Source organism: Labrus mixtus, chromosome 13, assembly GCF_963584025.1.
Source record: "Labrus mixtus chromosome 13, fLabMix1.1, whole genome shotgun sequence".
NCBI classification, from domain to species: Eukaryota; Metazoa; Chordata; class Actinopteri; order Labriformes; family Labridae; genus Labrus; species Labrus mixtus.
In genome coordinates, this window is record NC_083624.1 from 7,950,380 (window position 1) to 7,977,136 (window position 26,757).

The 26,757-nt window shown below is 40.6% G+C and overlaps 1 protein-coding gene across 1 annotated transcript; it reads left to right on the top strand.

Moving 5' to 3' along the window:
* The first annotated feature begins 758 nt into the window (after positions 1 to 758).
* On the top strand, positions 759 to 26,496 carry LOC132986842 (probable ribonuclease ZC3H12C). Its single transcript, XM_061053498.1, has 6 exons — positions 759 to 919; positions 18,336 to 19,217; positions 20,133 to 20,272; positions 20,412 to 20,646; positions 20,801 to 20,907; positions 21,125 to 26,496. Exons 2-6 carry the CDS (start codon positions 18,448 to 18,450, stop codon positions 22,642 to 22,644), a joined length of 2,772 nt encoding a protein of 923 aa, XP_060909481.1. The 5' UTR covers positions 759 to 919; positions 18,336 to 18,447; the 3' UTR covers positions 22,645 to 26,496.
* The last annotated feature ends 261 nt before the right edge of the window (positions 26,497 to 26,757 follow it).

The window sequence follows — 26,757 nt, forward strand, 5'->3', positions numbered from 1 at the left end:
AATCAAATAATTTACAAAGTTATAGTTCTTCAGTAAGAGACTAAAAGTACTCTCAAATTCTTTAAAGCAATAAGTACAAGTAAGAGTGTTAAAGAAATACAGCTGTGTACCAAGTATATATTATTGAAAAATAATGTATGTATAAAGTGTAGATTATTAAAGAAATAAGTTACGTACAAAGGCGCAGAGAGTTGAAAAAATAAGCAATATATACATAATATATATGCAGTATTAACAGTAAGAAACAGGCTGCTTGCTCACTAAAATAAGACAGTTATAATGACAAAAACTAGATCAGGCCTACAGAACCCAAAAAATATCAGTGGTTTCAAAAACTTAACATTAAAGGGAATATGTATTCATTTATTTATATATGTTAATTTTATCTTCGACAAAAAAAGTCAAACAATTATATATTATATATGTTCTTTATACAGCAAAACCTTGATCAACACTTCATCATTTTGCCTAAACATACTGGCTTTAATTATTATTTTCTTTTTTAAACCCTAACCTTTTTCAAGAAAGCCTCATGACGCCTCACTCACTTCTTGTGTGCACTGTTGCGTTTTATTTAGTACAGTGAGGCCAAGAAGCAGAAACATAAAAACTCTCCCTGCTTGTAGTTGCTGGTTACGACCGCTAGGTGGAGACAGTCAGGCAGGAAGAAGACGGAAACTTTTCCTCTCATACACACTCACACACTCACACACACACTCACACACACACACACACACACACACACACACATACACACACCTGCCGAGACAACAAATCAATTTGTATTTTCCGACTTCCTCAGCCAGTGTTCTAAAAGCAGCTCCTACCTGCCTGTCCTTCTTTAAACCTCTGAACGATTACCCAGACAGAGAGAGCGATATGGAGGATTATTTCAGGACGGAGGGGATAACATGTAAAAGTAAGTGGTTACCTGCTCTTCTTTTAACCTATGTGACGTAGTTGATGATTCAGTTTTAAAATAACACGACAAAAACATCACGCATTTTGGAGGGAAACAACAGAAAGAGGACAGATTTAGAAAGGAAATAATCTGTAACATTTTTGGCTAATAATAGCAATAATTTACCAAATTCTATGAACGTAAAATAGAACTAAAACTGTAAAAGATAATGTGTTATTTGCTTAAAAAAAACTAACATTTCTAATTTTTCTATTGACCAGTTTACTGTTTTTACAGACACAGAACAGAAGGGTATTAATGCCATATAATTAAAAAAAATCAGCTATTTATGATTGTTATTATTTATTCATTTTAGGATTACGCCAAATTATCAAGGCTATAAATGTTTATACTTGCTTTTTTATATAAACTTAGTTTTTTCTTTTTGCTTATTGCAACTGTCAATGTTATTGTGGAAATTTGGACTTCATGGTGCATTCATGTGGTGTCGGACACATCGGAAAAATGATTTTCTGAGTTGTAAAATATACATGAGCCCCTGCTCAAGGCTTAACAACAACACAGAAACTCTGGAAAAAATTTGGTGCCTTACTTGACGATATAATCATTTTGTTAATGTTAATATACTTTTTATTAATTCGGGTATTGAACGTCAACCATTTTCTGAAATATAATTTGTTACAGTGACAGTCCACAAATCTTCTTCAGAGTGTCCACGCAGTTTTTTTGTATAGGTGTAACTACATTCAGACTTTCCAAACTGAAAACATGGAAGAACGACTTTCCCAACTCGAAAACTGGGACCATCCGATGAGCTCATGAATGCAGCTTCATTCCCACTCTAAAAATGTTTAACATCCTGCTGATGTAATGCTGGGCCCTTAAACTCGGCCTGTACTGTACATCAGTCTATGTAATTACTTGGAAGATTATATTGTTTTCTTAAGTACAGTAAATACAATTAATTACATGTTGTACCGCAGATATGTTTAAGATCAAATGTTGCACAACTGTAGTTTATTTTAGATTATAATAAGAACAATCTGACGAGGCAAAGTGACTTTAAGAAGTCTGACAGATTGATTTAAACCCCACTGAAGACTTCTCTCTCCTGAATGAATAATTATGAAATCATTAAACGATTCTTACTGAACAAGTCCGGCTTGCTTTCCTCTTTTCTGCCTGTATGCAAATGGGATGTTTTGATGGTTAAACAGAGCAGGTATTTGACTCCTGATAGCTTCATGTCACTAGATCTGAGGTGACACTGGATCACTAACATGAAATGTGACCTGATCAGACATTTTTAAGATTCATTTTGCTTTTTATAATTCTGTAATTTCCTCCCTTGAAGCAACATATTCTTTGAAAATGTTAACATCAGAGTGTAAAAACTAAAACTATAGGGATGTCAGCTTAAACTAATAGGTCATGCTGCATATGTCCCCATGTGCTCTCTTACCCCCTTAGGCCTGCTGATGCATGCCCTAGACATGACTGAGGGCCGTCCCGCCCGACTGTGTGTGTGTGTGTGTGTGTGTGTGTGTGTGTGTGTGTGTGTGTGTGTGTGTGTGTGTGTGTGTGTGTGTGTGTGTGTGTGTGTGTGTGTGTGTGTGTGTGTGTGTGTGTGTGTGTGTGTGTGTGTGTGTGTGTGTGTGTGTGTGTGTGTGTGTGTGCGTGTGTGTGTAAATCTTCATGTGTCAGCAGAAGCCGAACAGCGGCACGCTCCCATTGAAAAGAACGGGGGATGGGGGGCGGGGGGCGGGGGCTGTGCTGGATGACGTTTGGCCCGGCAGCTGGGAGCTGCTCCGCTCTTTTGTCCCCCTCTGACCCCTCCTGACCCGGCACTCGCCCCGGTGTCACACACACTCTCACATACACCTGCACAAAGACAGACACATGGCCGCACATACGGACACACACTCAAGCATGCAATGTGGATATTTGCTAACACACACACACACACACACACACACACACACACACACACACACACACACACACACACACACACACACACACACACACACACACATGCTCAGATGCTGTTTAGTGGGCCCAGTGGGGACCATCTATCATGACTTAATCAGGGAGCTGCTACTCTGCGACTTGCTGTATGCACCCTGTGAAAGATTTCAACGTAAGAGAAGGGTTTTAAATGTGAAATTCCATTATCATTTTGGTAGCAGATCCATTGTCTGAAGAGCTTTCCTTTCCTCGTTTGTCATCGTTAGAAAATCCCCATAATTCCGATATATTCCCCGATGATGTCTTTGTAAAAACAGGTAATAAAAAACAAATTCCAGGAATATCAGCACCACCAGGAAGCAGTTCAAAGATTTAATTTTTAACCTGAAATTGAAAGTTTTAACCTTTTTCTGACACCTATCATTAAGGCCTCAGACAGAGCCCTAAATGGGGGGAAAATATTCTCCTGCAAATATGTTCTTCCTGCTCCCTCCGTCTTATAATTTTTTAGTTAAAAGGTAACTAAATAATGTGAGAAATATTAATTAAATAAATTCTCTGTATGCATTCGTTCATGTTTTATAAAAAGGTTTGAGCTGAGCCACATAATGATAATCATATCACATCAATACAGGGTTATTTATTCACAGCTATACAGCTTATTTATAAGTTAATGTAATACGATCAGAGATAACTCACCAGTCTGTTGAAAACAGACACTTAAACTGGCACACAGAAATAGTGAGAAAATGTGTTTTGTCATTGTGCTATCAAACAGATTGTGTACGTTTGTGTGTGTTGGCTGTGGATGCGATATTTTTTATTTACTGTAGAAAGTTTCATCTAACAAGTAAATGCTGCAATAAACAGTAGCAATCTATTTATGAATCTGAAATCACACATTTTGTACAGCTGAGAAAGTCAAAAAATGGAGTCCTACTTCTCTTTGCTGTTTGATGTGATCACAATCAAAGACTCTGATTTGGACTTCAAGCAACAAAACGTTTTTCATTTTCCCTTTTTTTTTTCTGAAATGCTCCAATATTTAATGTTTAATTCACAGTGATAAAACATTGCCCTTACCCTTTCCTCCCCTCAGAAACCTGAGATGAATAAAATCAGATATCTGACTTCAGTGATCCCAATCCTCTTCTCTAACAGAGCTGGACGCTATGAGGAGGGTTGCTTTTGTGTCAGTGCTACATGTAGTTTGACAGAATCATAATCTCAACATAAGAGCAAGCTAGCGAACTGAAAACACAATGAAGCCGTTTCATTACGTGCACACAGATCACACTGAGGGGACAGTCTATGGTCATGTGCTGGTCGCTGGATATAAACCTCATCACACCCACTCCTGCTCACTCGCAGTGAATTATTCCCAGAATATTTCCTGTGGCATTCTCACATCAGCTCACCCTGACTCAGCAGGGGAAATTCAGGCTTACGTCCGACTGAAACATGAACATTCCCGGAAGTTTTTTAGGAGTTTTGTGCATACATGAAAGCACCCTTTGATTTTTCCTTTAAAAACTAAAATGTCTTTGATGCAGACCAGGTTGCTGTGGAGCTTTTTATGGCCCACAGTTATGTGGTAAATCTCAGCAATGTGTTGTCTTTGTGTGGCTGCTGCATCACTCCATCTCCATTACACCAAACACGAGTCTGCTCCAACAGCAGGTGGTGTGTGCCTGTGTGTATGTGTGTGTGTGCGCGTACACATGTCTTCATGCTGCCTCCTTAAGTGACCCCAAAGGTCAGCAGGCCTAAGGCCAAGCTTTTGTTCCTTCAAAGTCCTTGATGACCCTGCCCCATCCCCCCCTCTACACACACTCTCACACACACACCATGTGGTCTGGTCTGGTTTGTTTGGCCTCCCTCTCCATGGTTAGGAGCATGTGTGTGGGGGCTCTTAGTTTAGCATTATGCTTGTAAAGTGTGTGGAGATGATACCAGCTGGACCTCTACTCTCTCTCTCTCTGCCTGCGTCCTCTCAGGTCTTGTTAAGGGAGCCGAGTAATCCCTGCAGCACTGGATCAGTGTTTACCCAGAGGGCCGAGCTGCTCCTTCTGTTTCTTTACGGACACTCATCCATCCTGCCTGGATTAACTTCACACCTTCCTTCACTTCCGTTTTCCTCCTTTTCCCCTTTCCCCCCTCACTTGATTGCATGTTAAAAGAAACGATTTCCTTACATGATAATGTTGTTGGAGTGAGTTAAAGGCGCCATTTCTGTACCACGGTGAAGTCGCAAAGGGTTTTTTTGGTTTTAACGGGCCGTACAAAGTGCAGGACCGTCTCACCTCAGTCCATGGCCCTTTTTGGATTAGGATTCTCCGGCAGCGCCGAATCAAGGCTCCCCCTTTTTATTGATTCTCTAACAGCGTAATATCAGTGTCCCAGTCCCACTTAAGACACGCACACACACAGCCGTCGATGTATTTTCTTTTACGCTGATTGAACTCCCAAGAACAGCTGTCTACGACCATATATTACTTTTAAATTTTTTTTAAAAAGTGTTCTTTCTCTGTGCACTTCCTGTCAGCACCTGTGTGTCTCCCAGACTTCTAGCTGGGTTTCTTTTGCATGTTGCTCCTTCCTCTCTACATCTTAGCTTGTGTTGTTCTTACTCTCTGATGTTCATCGCTTTGGATAAAAGCGTCTGCTAAAGGAATTGTAGAATTAGATTTTATTTAACCGGAAAAGCTGAGAGCATCCTGGCTAAGACAGGAAACAGCACAGCTTTTACGTTTCCAACAAACCATGAGCAGCCGTTCATACAAACATAAAAGATATGTGACAAATAAATTAAAAGACTTGAAATAATCAATTAAAACAGCAAATATTTGTCAAACTCGACTTCATTCATAAAAATATCAGACATCTAAAAACTACATTTGACTGCCTCAAATTCAATAAAAATCTACCTGAAAGCATTCAATGAGACCGGTTCTTTAAGCTTCAAGTCTTTTTGTAATTCATTCCAAGAAATGGGAGCAACAAACCTAAACGCCTTTTATCGTTGTTCAGTTCTGAACTTTGAAACAGAAAGCAAGAGGCTGAAGATTGTTAGTCCCTGCTCTCTTCTGTCTGATGTAGGTGTGAAGGAGGCAGACTTTAAATAGACTTGTAGAATCAGACACCACTGTTATGTGGTCATGTGGTTATGTGGTTATGTGGTTATGTGTTATGTACATCCCCAGTTCAAGCAGGGACATTTAGGCCTCTGTTAGGTCTCACATGCAGCGTGTTGATGACGCTCATAAATAGAGGTGGGGTAAATAAATCGTTACAGAATGGTATTTTTGTATGGCTATATATCGTCTCATGGCAGCCAAGTATCGATATTTTTAATATGATATTTTAGATGTGTTTTTTAAATTTTTAACTGCTGAAGGGGTTGCACAATTCATTATGAACAAGTTGCATTGTTAAGAATTCATGTTCAAGTTCAATTAGGCTGAAATACAAATAAAAAGACTGAAGTGAGGTGAACAGACTGAGAATTTTATCTTATTTGACGAAACAGTTCTTGATTTAGTTTAGTGCAGTGGATATAATATGCAGTTAAAAAGCTGTATATCGCAATATATCGTATCGCAAGTCTCAGCATGTCGCAAAATGTTAAAAAAACGCAAAAGGATTGTATCGTTTCTCGAGTATCACGATAATATCGTATCGTGGGGACTCCGGTGATTTCCACCCCTACTCATAAAGGCCTAGTGCTGAAACCATCCGTTGTTTTGCTGCTCTCTTTTTAGTCTTGTTGCGGTCGTGCACCTCTTTTGCTGTTTTTGCTCCTTTAAATGTATACAATAGGATGGGACTGACTCTATAGGGCAAACTACGAATAGGCCTAGGTTCAAGACCTGTGTTGGTCTCCATGTTTGACTCTAGTTATCTTTATTTCCAAAGTCATGCTAGTTATGCAACTCAACATTTATTCTTATATAAATATTGGCTAATAATCTTCCTTGTACAAAAGACTTGAAATGATAAATATCTTCATCTTGCCCAAAAATGTGTCAACAAAGCACTACAAAGAGCAGAGTGCCAGTGGTAAAAAACAATGTCCATTCAAATCTTAATTTATTTGAATTTCAAATCCAAAGTGAGACAATCGTGGATCATGTTAGTTCCTGATAAATAGAAGTCCCAGCGTCCATTATAGAGAAACGTATTAACAGCAGATGTATAGTCACAGTAAAACAGTTAATCTGACTCAGAACTGTAATAACAGGCTTAGCTTTCATGGCTGTGATCTTTCTCTCAGATGTGGTGCCACTTCCATATGTTTTCTCTTTTGTTTGAGGTAGAAATGGCCACAGGTCAAATAAAACTCCTCAGATTTATCTTGTGTAAACAGCAGCCGTGGCGTGCAGCGCTGTGCCGTGCTGCGTCAGAGGGCCTTGGTAAGGTGCAGGCAGGCGGCGGGGAGCAGGACACCTGTTCATCCTGCGACTACAAGCAGATGGTCCACATGGCTCCTGCTCCCCGAGGGGAAAACCTGTCAGCTGAGCCCCAATTAAGGAGTCACACTGCAAGTCAGGGAGGAGCGGGGGAGGGGGTGGGTGATGGAGAGTGGAGAAAAATCAGTCTGACAAAAAAAATGACTGTGTTTATTTTTTAGAAATACTGATACTGTTGGGTATTTTTTTTAATCTTAAGATATTTGATAATCCATTAACCATCTCAACTAATTTTTGGGCGCATATGTCAAACGTTTTCTGGTTTGAGATTCTTCAATTTAAGGATTTGCTGCTTTTTTTTTTTTTGCTTTGTCATTCACGATTGTCATTAAAAAAGTCTTAGGGTTAGGGTTTTTAGACTGTTGATGGGACAAAAGAACACTTCTGTGTCTTACCATTTCTGTGAAATTGCAATCAATTTTTATCCCGATTTTTACTAGCTTTAAAAAATTAAAATTATTAATTGATTACGGATGCAATTTCCAACACTAATACTAAAGCGATCCTCTATTTTTCCCAATTCACCAAATATTTCAAAACTGTCAAGGAGTTTGATGGACCTAGGACAAAATGTTTGAGCATTTTTTGATTTAAGCTCTTCGTGTAAACCAACACATTATAATTGACTTCCCATGTGCATGTTTTATATATTTGCATATTTCCCTAAAAGCTTGGATTTTGTAAGCCTTTAGTGTTACCATATTGTTAGAGGAGTGACATGCTGTTGAGCCATTTGTTTATTTATTGTAATGCTTTACACAGTATACAGGAGGAGACATTTTGGCAAAATATTATTAATTCTATTCGGGGATAAAGATACTAGCACAATATTATTCACTTTGATAAATGTACCTCCAATTGAAAGCCTCCTCAGGAGTATTACTGTTGTGGTATGACATTTGTGAATAAGCAACTCAGGAAGATTTCAGAGGCCAGAAATGTCCTATACATTTTCAGGAGTGCATATGTGAAAACAGCTTCGGTCTCATTGCAGCGAACCAAGAACAGGTCTTGCTAACTGAACTAGATGAGACCAAAGACACGTTGGTCTGACACGTCAGGGAGATAAATTTGCATAAAAAACAAAGAACATTAACCATAATAACCTTTAATGAGGGCTTTACCCTGATCAGATTACTGTGGGTACTTTGGACTTAGAAATGTAAACTTCAACTTGCAGATTTGCATGTTGGCTTCCAAGGAGTGACAGGCTTCTTCAAAGACGTAAATGGGGATTAGTTGATATAGTGGGTAAAATTCCTGGTTTATTCAAGGACTGTTTACTGAGCATGCAAACGCCTCTCTGCAATGTTTGACAAGTTGGAAACAAGCCATAAGTGCTGGCTGCTAAAAATTGAAGTGATAAAGGTCTCTGTTCCAACATGAGTAATAAAACTGATAACAAATGTGGTTCAACACATTTTATGACACAAATTTGTCCATTGGTTCTGTCACTCACCACAAATAGATTTCACACACATATCCAAACACTCAACACTTTATTCTGCTAAGTTGTCAATTTTCTTGCTGTTTGTAGTCCTCAACATAAACTTTAAAATTTGAAATGTCTCACTATAAAGGCAAAGAATCCAGATGGATTCATGGCCTACTTACCAACTAACTGGGTATTTTGCAACGTATGGAATGGTATGTGGGTTAAATTCCATTTGGTAAGAGAATGATTTCTTTGGCTGCTCTGGAGAGTTTGTCAGGTGTGTCATTACAGCAGACTAGGCGAGGAGAATAATTTCTGACTCTACTGGCTTTCTAAAGTTTGTATCTTTTTAGAAGGGCCCGACCAATATGGGATTTGTGGGGCCAATACCAGAATCGATATTGGGGAGGTAAAAATTCTGAAACCGATATATCAGCCGATATCTTTATTAGATCTATGTTTGATCTGTAGAGATGGATATAGATATACACTTTTATTGCATTGATCCCTCAAATGCAGTTATCAAACACTTGGGGAAAATATATTCAGTATAAGGTAAACAAGATGGTCACTTAACTGGAAAGAAACTGGACACGAACATGTGTCACCGCTTGACAAGCCATGTAGAACACTGCTGGTGAAAGACAAATGCTACTTTAGTAAAATGAAATGCTATTTGACTGGTGAATGAATTTAGTAATAATGTAAACATATCTGCGATAAAGTTAGCCGATACCAATTGTCCTTTCCCCATACTGGAGTTCAAGTATCTCGGCGTCTTGTTCACGGGTGAGGGTAGGATGGAGCGTGAGACTGACAGACGGATTGGCGCGGCGTCAGCAGTAATGCAGGCGTTGTGCCGGACCGTTGTGCCGGACCGTTGTGCCGGACCGTTGTGGCGAAGAGGGAGCTGAGCCTGAAGGCGAAGCTCTCGATTTACCGTTCGATCTACCCTTCGTTCCAACCCTCACCTATGGTCATGAGCTATGGGTAGTGACCGAAAGAATAAGATCGCGGATACAAGCGGCCGAAATGAGCTTCCTCCGGAGGGTGGCTGGGCTCAGTCTTAGAGATAGGGTGAGGAGCTCGGACATTCGGGCGGAGCTCGGAGTAGATCCGCTTCTCCTCCGCATTGAAAGGAGGCAGTTGAGGTGGTTTGGGCATCTGTTAAGGATGCCTCCTGGACGCCTCCCTTTAAAGGTTTTCGAGGCACGGCCAACTGGGAGGAGACCCCGGGGCAGACCCAGAATGCGCTGGAGGGATTATATATCCCGTCTAGCCTGGGAACGCCTCGGAATCCCCCAGGAGGAGCTGGAAAATGTTGCTGTGGAGAGGGAAGTCTGGATTGATTTACTGCGCCTGCTACCACCGCGACCCGACCTCAGATAAGCGGAAGAAAATGGATGGATAGATGGATGGATGGATGATACCAATAGTCACTGTATATGATAATATCTGTTTTTGTCAAACAGGACCAGTGACACTTCAGGACACTGAACTGAACTCAGAATTAATGTACACCTCAAAGTGCAGGATGAACCAGTATTTTTTAAAGTCTTGTTTCACAATACCATTAACACTTCAAAATTACATAATTGGTCATGTAAGAACCGGATTGTGTCATACAGGGGGTTATAATTGCGGGTTAAATTGTTAATCCATTACAATCTCAGTTAATAGTCAATAGTGTTTTGTTTAGGAGAGGAATTAATCCATCCACAAAAGCAAACAAACACCTGCACACTGTATATAATGCACACATACATTGGCAACATTTTGGTACCGATGGATTGGTGTTTTCACACAAGCACAAATATCCTGAACATTTCTTTAAGGATGAGCTGCATGTGTTTAGCAAACACCCCCACTTTACTCAGAATTAATGGTGTGAGCCCCCCATTAAAACTTGGGTGGGAAGTGAAGTGTACACATGTGAACATAGCCGGTAAGGGTGATGGCCTGAGCGATCGTGTACATAATGAAGCAGGACTGCGATGACTTTTCTGCTCTTTAGTTGATCCCATGGAAACGTCCAATAACATGTAGGGTTTTTATGAAGGCAAAAAAACAGTAATTTTATCGTTGTACTTTTCCTTCTCCCACCATGGTGGATATCTTGTAAACAGACCCCTCCCCCTTCTCAACCAACAGGGAAAACTCCACACTGTTAGGGACACGTGTGGATAAAAGCTGGAACATTTCTGGAGCAGACTACCATTTACATTTTCTATCATTTTTGAGGAGTGCATATATTTGTATAATTTAGACAGTGTGTATTTTTTGCTTGCCATTTTTGATATCTAAGAACAAGAAAAAGGCATATAGGGTGCCTGGGACTTCTACTTTTGTTGCTGTGGTATCAAACCAGGTTTCAATATTGTTCGATAGTATTTTATCCAAGTTTAAGATTCTGGTATTCAACCCCAGACTTGATGAAAATCTTGAATATCTATTATGACTCATGAGAACTTTCAGCCTTGTTATCTTTAGGTTTCAGTTTTTATCACTAAATACCATCTCAACTTCAGTAAAGTAATGAATGATGTGTGATCTTTGACTTTTTCCATTTTCTTTTGGCATTTCCTTCAATGTTTTTTTTGCAGAGATCCAATTTTTTCTTGCTTGTCAGTTCTGTGCATGTATTCGCACTCTTTTCCGCTGAGAATGAAACCACCTTTTGTTACAATGAAAATGTTGGTGATAAAATGATAAACTCTCTCCTTTCTGAATGTAGAATGGACTGGTAACTCAAACTGTTTAAGTCCAGTCTGACGGACAGCCAGTCTTTGTATCTGATCCTTCTGAGCCTTTAAGAATAAGCCCTCCTCACAATGAGGCCTTAGAAACCATGCCGCCATTTTGTCAGGATTGTGTCCAAACATAAAGCCCAACTCTCACTTTTCCCCCTCCTTTTATAGCTATTTCTACTCTTTTCCCTTTTTGCCTCGTTAGTTTGACAGCTTTTTCCTTTCACAGCTTCCTTCTCCACCTGCTTACCTACGGACAGACACACACACTGCTAACACCCATTCCTGGAGCACACACTACTTTTAACATAATTCGTCTCATTGTCTGAGTCAAGCCAATTCCCCGACCATGAAACAAAGAGGTTGAAGGCGGCAGCCGTCCCCAGTGGGACAGGTGTTCCACAGGGCTCAATTCTGGATCCTGTGTTTTTTTTCACTCACTCTTACCCCCCCCCCCCCCCCCACCCCCTGTGTGTGTGTGTGTGTGTGTGTGTGTGTGCGTGCATGTGCGTGCATGTGCGTGTGTGTGTGTGTGTGTGTGTAATGGGCCTGAGCATGGTGAGTGTGTGTGCAGCTGCCCGCCGAGGGCCCTTCTTTGTGTCACCCTCCCCACTATTGTCAACTCATGCCTTCTCGTCCATTCATAAGTTGGTGGTGTGTGTGTGAGGTTTTGGGTGGGAGTGGGGGGTGTGGTAGAGGGGGTGGAGATATCCTGGCTTATCTTGGTGTCTCTTGTTATTGGCTGAGAGTTTGGTTGATTGGTGTGTGTACAAAATAAGCTTTGGTGAAGACAGGAAAGCAAGTTGTGGGTGTGTTTGTGGTCATTTTTCTGCCTTCTTATTGGTCAGAATTGGTGTGAAGAGGGGACTGTGGATCTCTTACACTCCATCTGTTGTTAGTCACACCACTAAACCTGCAGCATCAGGACACTGCACTCTGCTTCTCAACCAAAAAGGAGTCTTTGAAGGCTAAATTCGTAGGATTGCTGCTCAAGCGCAACCAGGGAACACATTTTTGCTCACTTGGATTGTCAGCTTTACTTTCTCCAACTCGTTACTGGATTCTGAGATTTGGCTTTTTAATCGTCTGAGAAGGATTCTGCATATACTTTAACAGCACCGTTTCTGGGAAACTCTCTCTGAGTTCTTTTGTGACTTTGTGCTTTGCTACTGGAATAATCAAAAAAAGCAAAGAAATTGTAGGAATTGTAGCTTTCTCTCTGTTTTGCTGCCTTACTGTTTCTCTTGGAGCTGTGTGGTAAGTGTTAAAGTTTTCTTTGAGTTTTCTATCATGTTTAAGCATTATTTGGAATCAAGATGAATATGTCACTCTCTTATCATGCTTTGTCATAGATAAAATTTATTTGATATTTGGTAGTTACACATATTTTTTAAATCTAGAAATGGCCCCTAACCATATTGGTGAAACTAAAGTTAGTTAACTCACAGTAATGATTTTTAACCGTCAACAAGAATCAAACAAAATTTCAGTTTCCAAAGTTGTTGCAATGTTTGTGTTCTTCTGTCTCCGGCTTAAATCGGTTTTACAATAATGATGCAAGCACCTTCTTTACACAACACTTACATATATATATTTAGACAAAGGGTAATTATAGAGTGTAAAGTAAAATGTATACTATCAACTAACAGATCAATTGGGCATCATACTAGTAAAAACCATACAATATCAATAAATGTTTCAATTCCATGGCAACAAAAATAGAAGTCCTAGTTCCTATTCGTTTGTTGTTTTAAATTACCAAAAATTGAAGCAAGCTCCTGCACAGTCTGAATTGCACAGATATATTGGCATTGTTTCAGTACATTAACATGCTGACAACTTTAATCCCAAGTTTAATTTTTAGGAAGGTATGTTTAGTGTTTCATTATTAAACTGAGACGGCTTTGTGTGGTTTGCCAATAGGTCCAAGGGGGAATTCTTTCGGGTTCTCCTAAAACCTTGGGTTTATTCTAATTTTTCTTGAATTGTATCCATAACCAATCACAGCATCTGTATGTAATGATGTGAGTTATGCCAGTTTTGATTAACGGTTCTATTCCCCCTTAATATCCACACCTTTAATGCCTTGCCCTGTGATGTGTCTGCTCCTGAGTTTAGTCACCACAGGGAAGCAGAATGAGACATGAGAGTCTGCAAAAACTCAGAGTTGAAAGTGAGTACTACCCACAACCCCCCACCAGGAAGGTCACATGACAGACAGACAGTGGTGATATGTATCACAGAGGATGAATCTCAACACCACCAGTTGCAGTCAAGTAGTACGGGAGGGTGGAGGAGGAGGAGGAGGAGGATGCTTTCAGGGAGGTCCCCTGTGGCTTCAGCAGGCATCTGTTGCCCCCGCTGCCCATACATACCCCAACCCCCACCATCTCTACCCCCCCTTTGTCCCCCATCCCAGCCGGTCGCTGGTGTGGCAGACTGGCTCACTGCCGGGCTCAGCCGGCAAATGGCAGCCATGCGACGGCCCTGACGGACTGGTCAGGGTCTGGCCTCTGGGGAGCTCATCCCTCCGCACATCCCCAAGGGGGCTAACCCTGGGACCATGACATGTGCAGAGATACACACATTGCAGTGGCAGTGCAGGCAGGCTGGGTCACTGAGGTGGAGGCTGAAGCATCTGCTCACTATGGACGGCCCCTCCTCCCACAAAATACAAAAAACAACTCAGAAATTATTTGGTTGATGAGTTATTCTGTCCCTACAATAGGAAATAATCAACTTTAAGATAAACACACATATACATAATCTGAGGTGGTGAAAAAACTTTCTTTATGAGAATCACATTCTATATTTTGTGAAATCAATAAGTAGGATATATTACAATAAGGATAGAGTATGTAGAGTACTACGTTGTTATAGTACTTTCCAGTGCAGGTCTTATTGTGAAACAGCTTTTTTTGAGTGAGGTTTACTTTGTAATTGATTTGTAGTAGGTCTGAAAGTTGAACAATTGGCTCTTTTATGAAATAGTTGCACTCAGCGTTACTTTGCAGGGCTGTCTTTTCTCAAGATTTGATTTATTTGGGCTTCTTTAACCACACATAGCATAGTGTCTCAAAACTTCAAATACCGTTTGGGCACACTTTGTTTGACATTATTTTGTGGGCTTACAGCTGAAGATAGACAGGAAATGTGGGGAGAGAGTAGGGGGTGACATGCAACAAATAGGAACAGGGTAAGAACCATGCGACCAGTAAGACAAGGACTGTAGCCTCTGTACATGGGGCGCCTGCTCTACCAACCGAGTTAAACCAGCGCCCATTGGCACACATTTAAGATTGTTCCAATTATATATTTTCCTAAAAAACACACCATTTTCATAGCTGGACAGTACAGGCCATGCTGACTGTTCAGGTTCAGACAGCTGTGGGCACATCTGGGTGACTGATTAAGACTAGCTGTTTCATTGTCATATTTCTGCTGACTCCTCAAAGATTCCGTCTGGCAACTAGTGACTGAGGCCGGTGAGACTGCTGCATTATCAAACATCCTGTGCGTGTATTTTTCTGAGTATGTGTGTGTAGCCCGGGGTGAACGGGTTTAAAGAGCCCCAGCCTCCGTCTGTGCACGCCGCTCAGGCAAAGAGAACAATACTCCCCGTCACAGAAGGACAGATTGGGTGGCAGCTGCATTGTTGAGGGACGGCAAGCCAGACACACTTCTTCCCCCCACCCTCTGACACACACATACACACACTCTCACTCTTTCCTTTTGTGCCCCTTTTGTTGTTGGCGGACTAAATTATTCCAGCTCTCTTGTGGCATTCAGGGTGACAAACAGCGGCGCGGCAGCTTAGACGTCGGGGTCGCGGCATTAAGAGGCCCCTGCTTTCCGGTGCTTTAGCCCGAGAAGAAGAAGAAGGGACTCCTCATTACAAATGTCTCGAAAAATTATAACCACACATGCATAAATACAATGATCAAAAAAGTTCCTTTTTGAATTTGTTTGCCCAGGCAGTTCATAAAATGAGCCACTCAAGTTAATTATGTACCGAACGAAAGTGAAGTTTGCTCCTCCAAATGCAAAGCCAAAAGCCAAAAGAGCACTAGTTTTTGTCAGTAAACTCAAGGTTTTTGCTGCTATAGTCCAGTATTATCAGTATCTTATGGTGGTTTCTTAAAGTTTTTGATAGTATGGAGACTCTTGCATGAGCCTGGCATCGGCCTCTTTGTAAGACTGAGTTCTTGCAACTTTCTGCGTAGGGTAAAAAGACCTGCTGTTGATTCTTGGTGTTAACAGAATGGGCCAAACTGCAAAGAGGAGATTTTCCCGGTGTTGTTTTTAGTTTGTCCAGAAAAGAGTTGATGAGCTAAATGGGACATTGAAATGCCTTTGCAGATAAGTTGCAGACTGTTGCTAAATCTCCTGACAATTTTGAAAGGACAAGGTAAACATTGTGTAGATATTGAGTAAAATGTACAATCTGACGTTCTACATGCCTAAAGTTACTGATTGGTGGTCTCCAGCACTCTGGTCCTCCATTGGATCTCATTATGAGTTGCTCCTCTTCAAGACAAGAGATAGGAGCTTCTATGGACGCAGGAGAAATGTGTTCAGGAACACATTACACACCACCAACCAAAAGTAGGCAGCAGAAGCATGTGTCCCATGAACTGAGACATAAAGAGCGAGGCATGGATCATAGCATTGGCTGTTAATGAAGGTAGATCAGAGCAGCAGGCCAAGCTAGTATGAGTCAGCAGTTTTCGGTCTTTGTTTCCACAGAGTTTAGGAAACATATGCCTGTGAGTACCTTAGTTTAAATTATCGCAATGTTAGTAATTCTGTAATTCTGTTAGCCAGTCAATGGCATTTTTAGTATGTGTTAGCACCAAGCTAACGATCTTATATGTACATCCTGGTCCAGAAAACTGAGATAATGTGATTAAAAAAAATCTTTTGACCAGAGAGTAGTTTGAAGTTGTGGAAGTACCCTACATGGGTATTTCCACCGATAAACAACTGCACACAAACACTGATATTTGTTTATGACATGAACTGGTGTGAAAGGCCATTCAAGCAGGCCAACCCGATACTCAACCCACATCAAACCAGTGATCGCTGTGTTGAATCCAGAAATCAGATCACTTATATTTGACTTGTTTTAGAGCTTGAAAGACGAGCAGAGCCACATGGAGGATGATATTGTCCATTGTTCTGAAATGTAATAATCTGTAACACAATGAACAAAGCCCCCATGTCTTCTGCATCAGACAAACATGACTGAACTAGATCCAAGGATAAAGAACCTTTAAGTAGGCCTAAAGGACGCCTTTTGTGAAGGAAAGCAATTTTGTGTGCTATAGAAAGAGTGTGTTGTCCTTAAAACTGTGGAAATGCTGGAAGATTAATCGAGCATTTGTTATTGGAAAAGATTATCAGCCATTTCCAACCACAATAGATCCCCCTTTGTTTGAAAATAAATCTTCAGCCACAATCTGAAAGAAACAGGAAAAAAAGAAATGTCAAAGGTTCTTTACAAACATCTGCCATAGGACGAAATACTGATCCCTCATGAAGGGCTCATTAGGATGATTGCTGATAAGTGAGTAGAAGGTCATGTTTTATCCTTTCAAAAATCGTGTTGAATTCCATGATAGATGAATACATGAGCACGTTGTGAATTAAATGAAGGCCTGGCCCATCGTGAAATGAGGTGAACGAGGTGAATGCATCGTATGTTATGCAACCAGAAAGTGCACCTGTGGATCTGCAGTCAGCCTACGACTCTATAATTAAGTAATTCATTCTTCTTCAATTATATTATTGTGTTGTTCATATAAAACTCTCCTGTATGACTATTAAAATATACAAAATCAGATTATGTAAGAGATAATGTACCTCGAGAAGGTCAAAGTCAAGAAGCTGCCTATCAGGTGCTTCTCTTAGTTAGACCTTATGATTGGAAGTGTGGCTGTCTGCCACTTAACTTTCAAACGCTGATACCATTTTAATTCTATTCACCGGTCATTAAACATTTCCAAAGACCATACTTTGTCCTGTTTTAATGTGTTCAAGTTTGTTTTCTTGAATTTAGTCAATTTCCCTCCCTTTTTGTTGCATCACCCAGCCTCTTTTTGGCAGCAGCTTTATTCCTGTTCTATTCTTGCATGTTCATTATAAGGTTTGTTCTAGGCACAGGTAGCAGGTATTTTGCCTCTAGCCTAATTGACATGTCTTTGACAACAAATCCTGTTGCTGCTAAAATGCAAATCAGAGGTGTAACAGCAGGAAAGAGGTTATTGTTTTCAGCTTGCCATTTACCTTCTTGAAGTCCCATTGTGTTCAATTAAAAATCATAGAGTCACATGAATCTTTGCTTGTAAGACCTCATTTTAATGAACACGAGGATGCAGGAGGAATCAGAGTCAGATGACCTTTGAATGTTATTTATTTTCTTTTTATATGAACTGGTCCAGACTTTTCTGAGAACGCTTACACAGGGCTGAGATGTGAGCAGACTGACACTGTGTCTGATAAATTCGTCATTGCAAAATGTTAGCTGGTAGAATGGTAGATTTACACTTGTCTTGAACATGCATTTTCAAACTGTAAAACAGCTCATATAGTAATACAATCTCTGAGAGATTGAAGAGTGTTAAAAGGTAATACAAGCAGTTTTTAATATTTCCAAAACTAGCATGTATATACACCAATAGACCTTGTAGATTTCACTCATAGGAAATTTGGATACATTTGACTCAAATAATCTTAATTCAACTTTCATGCAATTCTCAAAAAATTAACCAGATGATTATTGTGTCTCCTTCCAGCTTCACTCCCAGGACCAGTCAGTGAGTGGTAACCTATCAGCAGTAACGGTGGGGTCTGTCAGGTACCTGAGAGGTCACAGAGAGCGTGGAGCTGGATGTATGAGACAGCTTCATGGGCGTGAAGAACCATCTGGAGGATGGAAAAGGCCACATCCTCAGCCTGGGGCTGGATCTGGACTACCTCCATGTGGAAGGTGCTGAGCGGCAATCCAGTTTGAGCATTGTGACTGGTAATATAGGCGTCTTACAGGTTGGATCTGGATCCCTGAATAACAGCAGTAACAGTATTGGTAGCACTAGTTTTAGTACTCATTCAAACTACAGCAGCAGTAGCAGTTGCAGTAACTTCTCTGAGGAGGGTGCTGTCTCAGACAGTGAAGATGAACGGCTACAGAATGGGTCTGGTGTTGAACCTCAAAACCTTATGCAAAATCAGCCATCTCACCTTCACCATAAAGAATCCCCCTCAGTCTCACAGATGGTCAGGCTGGACCTGGCACCAAAACAGTCCTTTGAAGACCCTGCACAGCCAGAAACATCACCCACTAATCCCGCAACAGACTACCGCAATAAAGTAGAATTTGCTCTGAAACTAGGCTACCCTGAGGAGCTGGTGCTACTAGTGCTGAGGAAACTCGGCCCAGATGCACTCATCAATGATGTGCTGGGTGAGCTGGTCAAACTTGGAACCAAGACGACAATGGAGCAACAAGGAGGATCAATTGTCTCCCAGTTTTCCTCCTCCTCTTCCTCTTTGGACTGCTCCTCCTCTTCCTCCAACTCTTCGCTGGACTCCTGTCGACAGCTGTGTCCTTCCCATCTACTTGAAGACAAAGAAAACATTCGTCCTGTTGTGGTGGATGGGAGCAACGTAGCCATGAGGTAGGAAGAGAGAGAAGATACCATAGCTTCATTTTGATCATCTTCAGATGTTACTGCTCAAAGTAATGTTTCCAAACATTTGTTAATCCAACAGCACGGTCAACATAATGCTAAGTGTGCCTGCTAACTGTTTCAAGCTACTCTAAAAAATAGTGCAAGTTCTTGCCATTCTACCATTTTATGGATTCGTCCTGTAATCATTAATGATGGTTAGATGGTTGTGTATACCAAATTTTTGGAGACTTCGGTTCCTTTCCTACTCCCAACTCTCCCTTTATCCATTTACCAGCAGTTCCTTTCTTTACGCCTAAAAAGCACTGCACTGGGTTTGGGTTGCATATTCAGATGTTTTTCATTCTCACAGGGTGTTTATTAAAGGGAGCCAGGAAGCTCCTGCAGACCTAAGTGACAGATTCATTCAACAACAGTTTCAGTGGTCTGTGCTTCCTCTTTGAGATTCCCTCATGCAGTGCATTACTGTCATCACTTTGCAGATTTTGGATTTCCCATCCATCAGACACAAACAGAGCCTAGACTTGTTTATCATTGGTGGTTTTGACATGTATTTGCTCCTCTGGAACTTAATTGTATAGGTCCGGTTGTGTATTGGGTTCTCGTAGTTCATCTTTTATGTATTTAAATACAATATCCAAAGAAACTGTGCTCCTTTTTTTGTGATAGCTTCTGATAGTCCTCATTATCTTGCAACATTCCCATCAAGGGTGTAGCAAGTGCTAACAATGAACCAATTTTGGATTGTAATTAACTCTGAACAAGCTAAAACAAGCAGCAATACTTGATAATTTTAATAGAGCAAAACCAGCTTTAACATCTTTTATCTCTGGTTGACAAAATGACCCCTTTGTTTGAAGATGCACCTTTGTTTTCCATTAACATGTCTTTCTGCTTTTGCAGTCACGGAAATAAGGAAGTATTTTCCTGTCAAGGCATCCAGTTGGCTGTTGATTGGTTCTTGGAGCGAGGTCACCGTGACATCACTGTTTTTGTCCCTGCCTGGAGAAAAGAGCAGTCAAGACCTGATGCTCTGATCACAGGTAACGGCTTCTTTGGCTTAAGTGATTAAATGAAATTGTAATAAAGACGACAGATGGGACGAAGTCCACTTCTAATGCCAAATTTATAAACTCGTTATTGTCTTTCTTATGTTTAAACATTTTCTCTCTCTCTCTCCAGACCAAGAGATCTTACGGCGACTAGAGAAAGACAAGGTCCTGGTGTTCACTCCATCACGCCGTGTGCAAGGTCGCCGTGTGGTTTGCTATGATGATCGCTTTATCGTCAAACTAGCTTACGAGTCAGATGGCATCATTGTTTCCAATGACAACTACCGTGACCTAGCCAATGAGAAACCAGAGTGGAAGAAATTCATTGATGAGCGTCTACTGATGTACTCCTTTGTAAATGACAAGTAAGCCACTTATACTAAATAATTATTGAGTTCAACTTCAAATAAAACCTCATGACAAAAAACTTGGAAAATTCCATAAAAAAATAAAAATTTTGTGTGGATGTGTTGGTTGAAATTTTGGGTATGTTAATTCTAAACTGTAAACTCTTCATAGGTTCATGCCACCAGATGACCCACTGGGTCGCCATGGACCAAGTCTGGAGAACTTCCTTAGGAAGAGGCCTGTTATTCCAGAGCACAGGAAGCAGCCATGTCCTTATGGTAAACTCAGGTTTTTACCTTCTGAACAGTGCAAAAGTGTTTTTGTTGCAATTTGTATTATTTATAAATGTTATGAAGTTTTATTTTCCCCAGAAGGGATACTTTTTCTCCTGGGCAGTGAATAAAGGCGAAAATTAAATACTATACAGATACAAAGATGTTTTAAAACCTTTCCATAAAATCACACTAACGTTAATGTTTTTCGCTTTTCCTTCAGGAAAGAAGTGCACATATGGCCACAAGTGCAAGTTTTATCACCCTGAGAGAGGTACTCAGCCACAGCGGGCAGTGGCTGATGAGCTCCGTGCTAGTGCCAAAATGTCATCAGTAGCTTCCAGAGGCCTGCAGGAAGATTCCTTAATGGCAAAGAGCCAAAGTTCTGGTCAACAAGAAAGAATGGCTGAGGCTGAGCCAAGTCAGAACACTCCAAAGAAACATCCATACCCCAGTCCACGCTTCTCCTTTAATGATCTCCTTGAGGACAGGCTTAGGATCCAGTCTAAAACTGAAGGTCGACGGGGAAGCAACTGCAGCAGTAGTAGTAGCTGTAGCAGCAGCTTTCAAGGGCAACATGCCCCAGGTGGACCCCCTTCTTCAGGAGGTCTTGAGCGATGGGAGCACTCTGGGATTAGTGAAGGAGGTTACTCAAGGTTTTCTGGAGCCTCAGGACCAAGTTTTGGTGACACTCATCACCGATGTGAGTCTCCAGACCTGGGCTACAGCTCATTGATAAAGTCCTATTCTGGCCTCAGTCTGGTGGTGCCAAATAGTCCTGAATGCTTCTTCCCTGCTGACCTACGAGCTGCATCACTGGTATCAGACTGTAGCAGTGAAGGCAGTGTCAGCTCAGACTCATTCTCCCCCGACCCCTTGTTAGATGAATGCTCAAAGTGCCATCATCACCAACAGCATCCTCACCACCATCATCACTGTCCTGGCCAGTATGCTCACCCTGTAAACCGTGTTCCTCCTGGACTGGGCCACCATGTCTCTCAAGGCTTTCAAGTTCCACCGCGGAGACAACATGGTTTTGGCTTGGAGGACCCGGCAATATCTGTTACCTCTCATGCATCTCCACGGCCCTTCAAGATCCCTTCTGCCTACATCTCTAGCCAACCTCAACATCCCCTGCTGAGTAGTTTCCCTGAGGAATTCCCAGTTTGTCCACCCCAAACATCCACTGCTCACTCCTTCTCTCAGAGCTCCCCACTTAGACGCAATCTTATGGGCTCTCTTTGGCAGGAAGGTGGGCTCCAGGACTCCCAAGTGTACAAAGGGTCACCAATTATTTCAAGAAGAAATCATTTAGGAATAAACCAACAACCACAGTATCAGCAAAACTGGGATCCCCATTACCAGCAGTCCCCTAAGCCTAGCTTTGATCCGTTTACCTTCAAGAGCATTCCACAAGTCCAAGAGAGGGCTTGGCACTCTCCTTGGGAAAGACAAGTTCATTCTACACCCCATGGCCTCTCATCATCAAGCCTACCATCACTCCCACTGCTGTCTCTGCCATCCATCTCTTCCCACAAAAGCCCCCTGCCCCCAGTACCCCAGCACCAAGAGCCCCCTGCCTTGGGTCGATACCAGGACGTAAGGGAGAAGGTGTTTCTAAACTTGTGCCGCATCTTCCCTTCAGATTTAGTGAGGATGGTGATGACCAGAAACCCTCATGTTATGGATCCTCAGGAGCTTGCAGCTGCAATTTTGATGGAGAAATCACAACACTGTTCTTGAGTAAAGCTAGATGATGAAGTAACGGCTTCATCTTTATTGGAATCACAGCTGCAGGTATTTTTCCTTGCAACCATCTTAATTATTGAAGTAAGGTTTGATGTACACAAACCAAAAGCCTTCAACCGTTAATGGAATGCTTATTTTCATTGCAGGTATGTTGGCCCATTAATTTTAGTAGGTAACTTTTGGAGGGAAATTGCCATATTTTTCTTTAATTATGCTGGCTCTTTTCTGCACTTACGATCAAGAATAAGCATTATTTAGCTTATGTTTATGGAGGCTTTAATGTGTTTCAAGGGTGAAAGTGTTGTTCATGTTAAATTAAATTATTTTTATATTTTTAAGTTATTAACATGTATTTTAAAATTATTGTTTTTGGCACTTTTTCGTTATAGTTGTGGTTCCTCCTCATCTTTTTCCAGCAATCATGTCAGGGTGTAGGTAAAGCCCTTTTTTTTTTTTTTTTTTCAAATCATTGTCAAATAGCTGTTTTCCAGTCACTGAGATAACATATTATCGTAAACATTTCACTGCTACAGTGCGAATACATTCCTGCCGATTTTACTTCTTGATTTAGCTCAGCAAACAGATCTTTCTATGAAGACAGGTGGCCGATCATTAGCTGCGGTGAGACTCTTTGGATTTCCCCAATAGGGAAGTGAAACTCAGACAATACCCACAAAAGACGACGGCAAAAACTCCACTCAAAAACCCCAAAGGCGGTTTTTCACTTTTAAATTTGAGTAAATTTCCTCTGGTAGGATTGCCTTGACAGCTGACTTCATGGTTCTTCACTTTTCTGTACAGATTTGTTTACAAAATTAAACCATATTAAAACTAGAACACATGTATCTCTTAAGAGCATGGTCACCAGAATGATCAAGGTGGAACGAAGACTGATGATATTAGTTTGACATTAATTTAAGATTTGTGTTAATTTATTTCCCTTTTTATTTGTGTGAATGTCTGTTATACACGAGGCACAGGGTCTCCATAGTCAGTCTGGGGTTAAACTGCCCCCTAAATAGACTGGTATGAGCTGGTAAACATCTCAATATCAAAAAGTTCCCAACAGAGTAAGTCCTCATACACTGCTAATGTTATGAGAACAGTTGGAAACGTAATAGCTGGTGGTATTCTGTTCTAAAAAAAACCTTTCCCAGAAGCTCAAATAATCTCATTAGTCAAGTCAGAATTCAGTGACGTAGTAAAGAAACATCAAAATATCAAGACAAAATTATATTTAATAATGTGTATTTCTAATGAATGTAATGGGACTTGGAAAACAGATCTACCTAGACAACAAGCGAATCCCCAAATACACTCCTTCAAATTTCTTCTTTCAGACAATAAGTCATCATCATAATTGAAATCGTGTTAATTTTGTCAAACTTTCACCTTTTGCTTTTTGCCTGCTTTTCTCTATGAAACAATTTGAACAGTCAATTTCTCTAAATGTAAAGCACTTTGAACTGCATTATTGTATGAAATAATAATATTGTTATTTTGGTGATTTCCACCAATGGGATTATTTTTGGAGGTCTGAGGAACCGTTTTTAACTTGCCTGGTTAACATAATATCTTCTAGCCAGATTACACCTCTCTTTGTTGATACAAATTGTATCATATAAACTTTTTAAACAAGATTATCGTTTGATATGAGAATAGCAACACAAAGAATGTTGAATATGAGTATCTGTGGCAAACTTTGCCACCTTTGGATTTTTAGTCTATATTTATACAATGGGGCTTTCTACCTTTTCTGTCCAAGGTGCAGGCAGGAGAAGGTCTCATGATATTGTTAGTGTTTATGTTGTCAGTGAACTGTAAGCATGGTACTGTGTAGCCCCCCCCCCCAAAAAAAGTTAAACCTAAACAAGGGTTGATGTTGACTCAGCCCAAGCTAGTCTAGAGGCATATATGGCACTGAGAAGTACTGTCTTTTATTATTCAATGTTACTTATGAGACATTTATGACCTTGTTTGTCTCCTGAGTATTCCTGAACGCTTTCGGATTGTGATTGTGAGGGGTTCGAATTAAAAGCTCAGCTGGAAACTGAGCTGTTCACAAATTTGTGCTGCAGGCTCAAAAACTATCCTGACGCCTTCCCCAGACGTCTAGAATTGCAACGTCTTCCTCTTCATTGTCTCAAAGCTGTCTTACTTGAAAAGCTTTTACTCAAGGGCTTAACTTTAACCTGAAAAGCGTTGTCTCAGGAACAAGTCCTCAGGATCCCTGTCAGTGCCATCAAACAGTTGAAAAGTCTGTTCAAATATTTGTTCTTGTGCTACTATGTGATTTCTTAAGAAGTTATGCTCTCGCCTTGCTTCTCGGGCTGGCACTGTGTGCTACTGTTTGCTGCAGGGTTGAGACACTATGACGTAATATAACAGGCTCCTCTAGGGTTTTCATTAACATTCCTGTGGATATTTAAACCCTTGTTTAGTGAATGTGGGCAGAAGAATATTTTTGTATGATGAATTGTTTAAGAGCTATTTTTCAAATGATACACAATGACTTTTTGCAAGAAGAGATTGTAGTCAGAATCAATGTTGCTGAGAAGAGGGAGGTACACGATGCTTAACTGTGCCAATGTTGTTGTTTGACAGTGTTTCACTTGAATATGATCAAGTAGGCCTGGGCGATATGACTGAAAATGTTATCACGCAAAAATAAAATAGCCAAAATATCTCCAAACTCCTGAAGTTGAGTGGCCTTTCTTGTCATCTTGTAGTCGACGTTTTCTCCCTGCTTTGAGCTGGGAGGCTCAGCGTTTTCTTCAGTGTCGCTGTCGCTCATTTCGGCTGTGTTTCCATTCCGCTCCAAACGTCTGTAAGCCCGCCCACACATATCCCTGCGACATGATTGGCTGTTTGTCGTCTTTTTCGTCTTCTCGCCATTATCGGGTGGCAGCTAGCATTTAGGGCGCATTACGGCCCCCCGTTTCCCAGTGGTTGGATGGTGTAATTACAGGTCAAACTTTTATCGGACAATTGTTATATTTATATTTAGACAAATTTTATCACGATACTTACTGTTATCGTTTTATCGCCCAGGCCTATGATCAAGCAGTTCTCTTGTGATGTAATTCTGCTGCCTTAATTTGCTGTGAGTTCAGTCCGAACACGCCTTCAAGAATTCATGGTCGTGTCTTGACAGATTATTTTTTAACTCGTTGTGTCGACTACACTAGCTATTTTATTCAATGAAAGAAAAGTAATGAATGATGTCCCTGTTGTTATTCTCACCGTTATTTTTAATGTGCTGTCCTTTCAGCTTAATTTCTGCAATAAAACAAAATGAATGGCCAGTTACCCAGGGACCAAATCCAAATAAAAGGTTATTGATTTAATGTCTCTGTGTTCCCTCTCTCGTGACAGTGGTGGTAATATAAAACCAAAAGGCTGCTGTTTCAATGTGTGTCCTACTGGCAGACGAAGAGTTTCATACCAAAATCCCAAAGCAGTCAAAAGCACATTCTTTTTTAAGCATACCGTGCAATACGACCAAAAGGTATTGCTTTAAGATGATTTGGAAATTGAAGTTGTACTTTTCAAAGGAAAAAATAAAATAAAAACAAGGTAGAGTGCAATGAAATGCTTTACAACAAGACTTCCTTAAATGTCTTTTTTTATCTTATTATTTTTCAAAACTTTTTGGCGTAGATCTCTTCAGATGTTTGAGACACAGGTCAGTGGAGCCATATCAAGCTTTCAGCAATGGAACCCAAAACTAAAGCCCAAAACTTAGCTGTCATACCTACAGAACCTGGGAAAAACTGTGAGACATATTGACTGTTATTGTGTGTTAATTAAAAGTGAACAATAAAAAAAAAAAACTATTCAAGCTTTCATGTGTTGTTTTTCCTTGTAAGTTTCTATATTTGTTATTTTGATCTTTAAAGGTGCACCATGTAGATTTGGTGGTGAAATTTGAAAGTTCGAGAAGTGAAATAATTCTATGCTATATTTTCTGAACTAAATACACAAACTTTATTTTGCTTTCCACATGGACTTTTGTCAGCATACAGTCAGTTTTCTCTACAATGCCTCAAACAATTCTTGGACATTAAATGTAAACCAATACACTACACACACCAAAATGCTGTCAGA

Coding starts and splice junctions, on each gene's coding strand:
- LOC132986842 (XM_061053498.1), top strand. CDS start 18,448: ATGGGCGTGAAGAACCATCTGGAGGATGGAAAAGGCCACATCCTCAGC. Junction 20,647..20,800: donor TACTCCTTTGTAAATGACAA/GTAAGCCACTTA, acceptor AACTCTTCATAG/GTTCATGCCACCAGATGACC. Junction 20,908..21,124: donor GAAGCAGCCATGTCCTTATG/GTAAACTCAGGT, acceptor CTTTTCCTTCAG/GAAAGAAGTGCACATATGGC.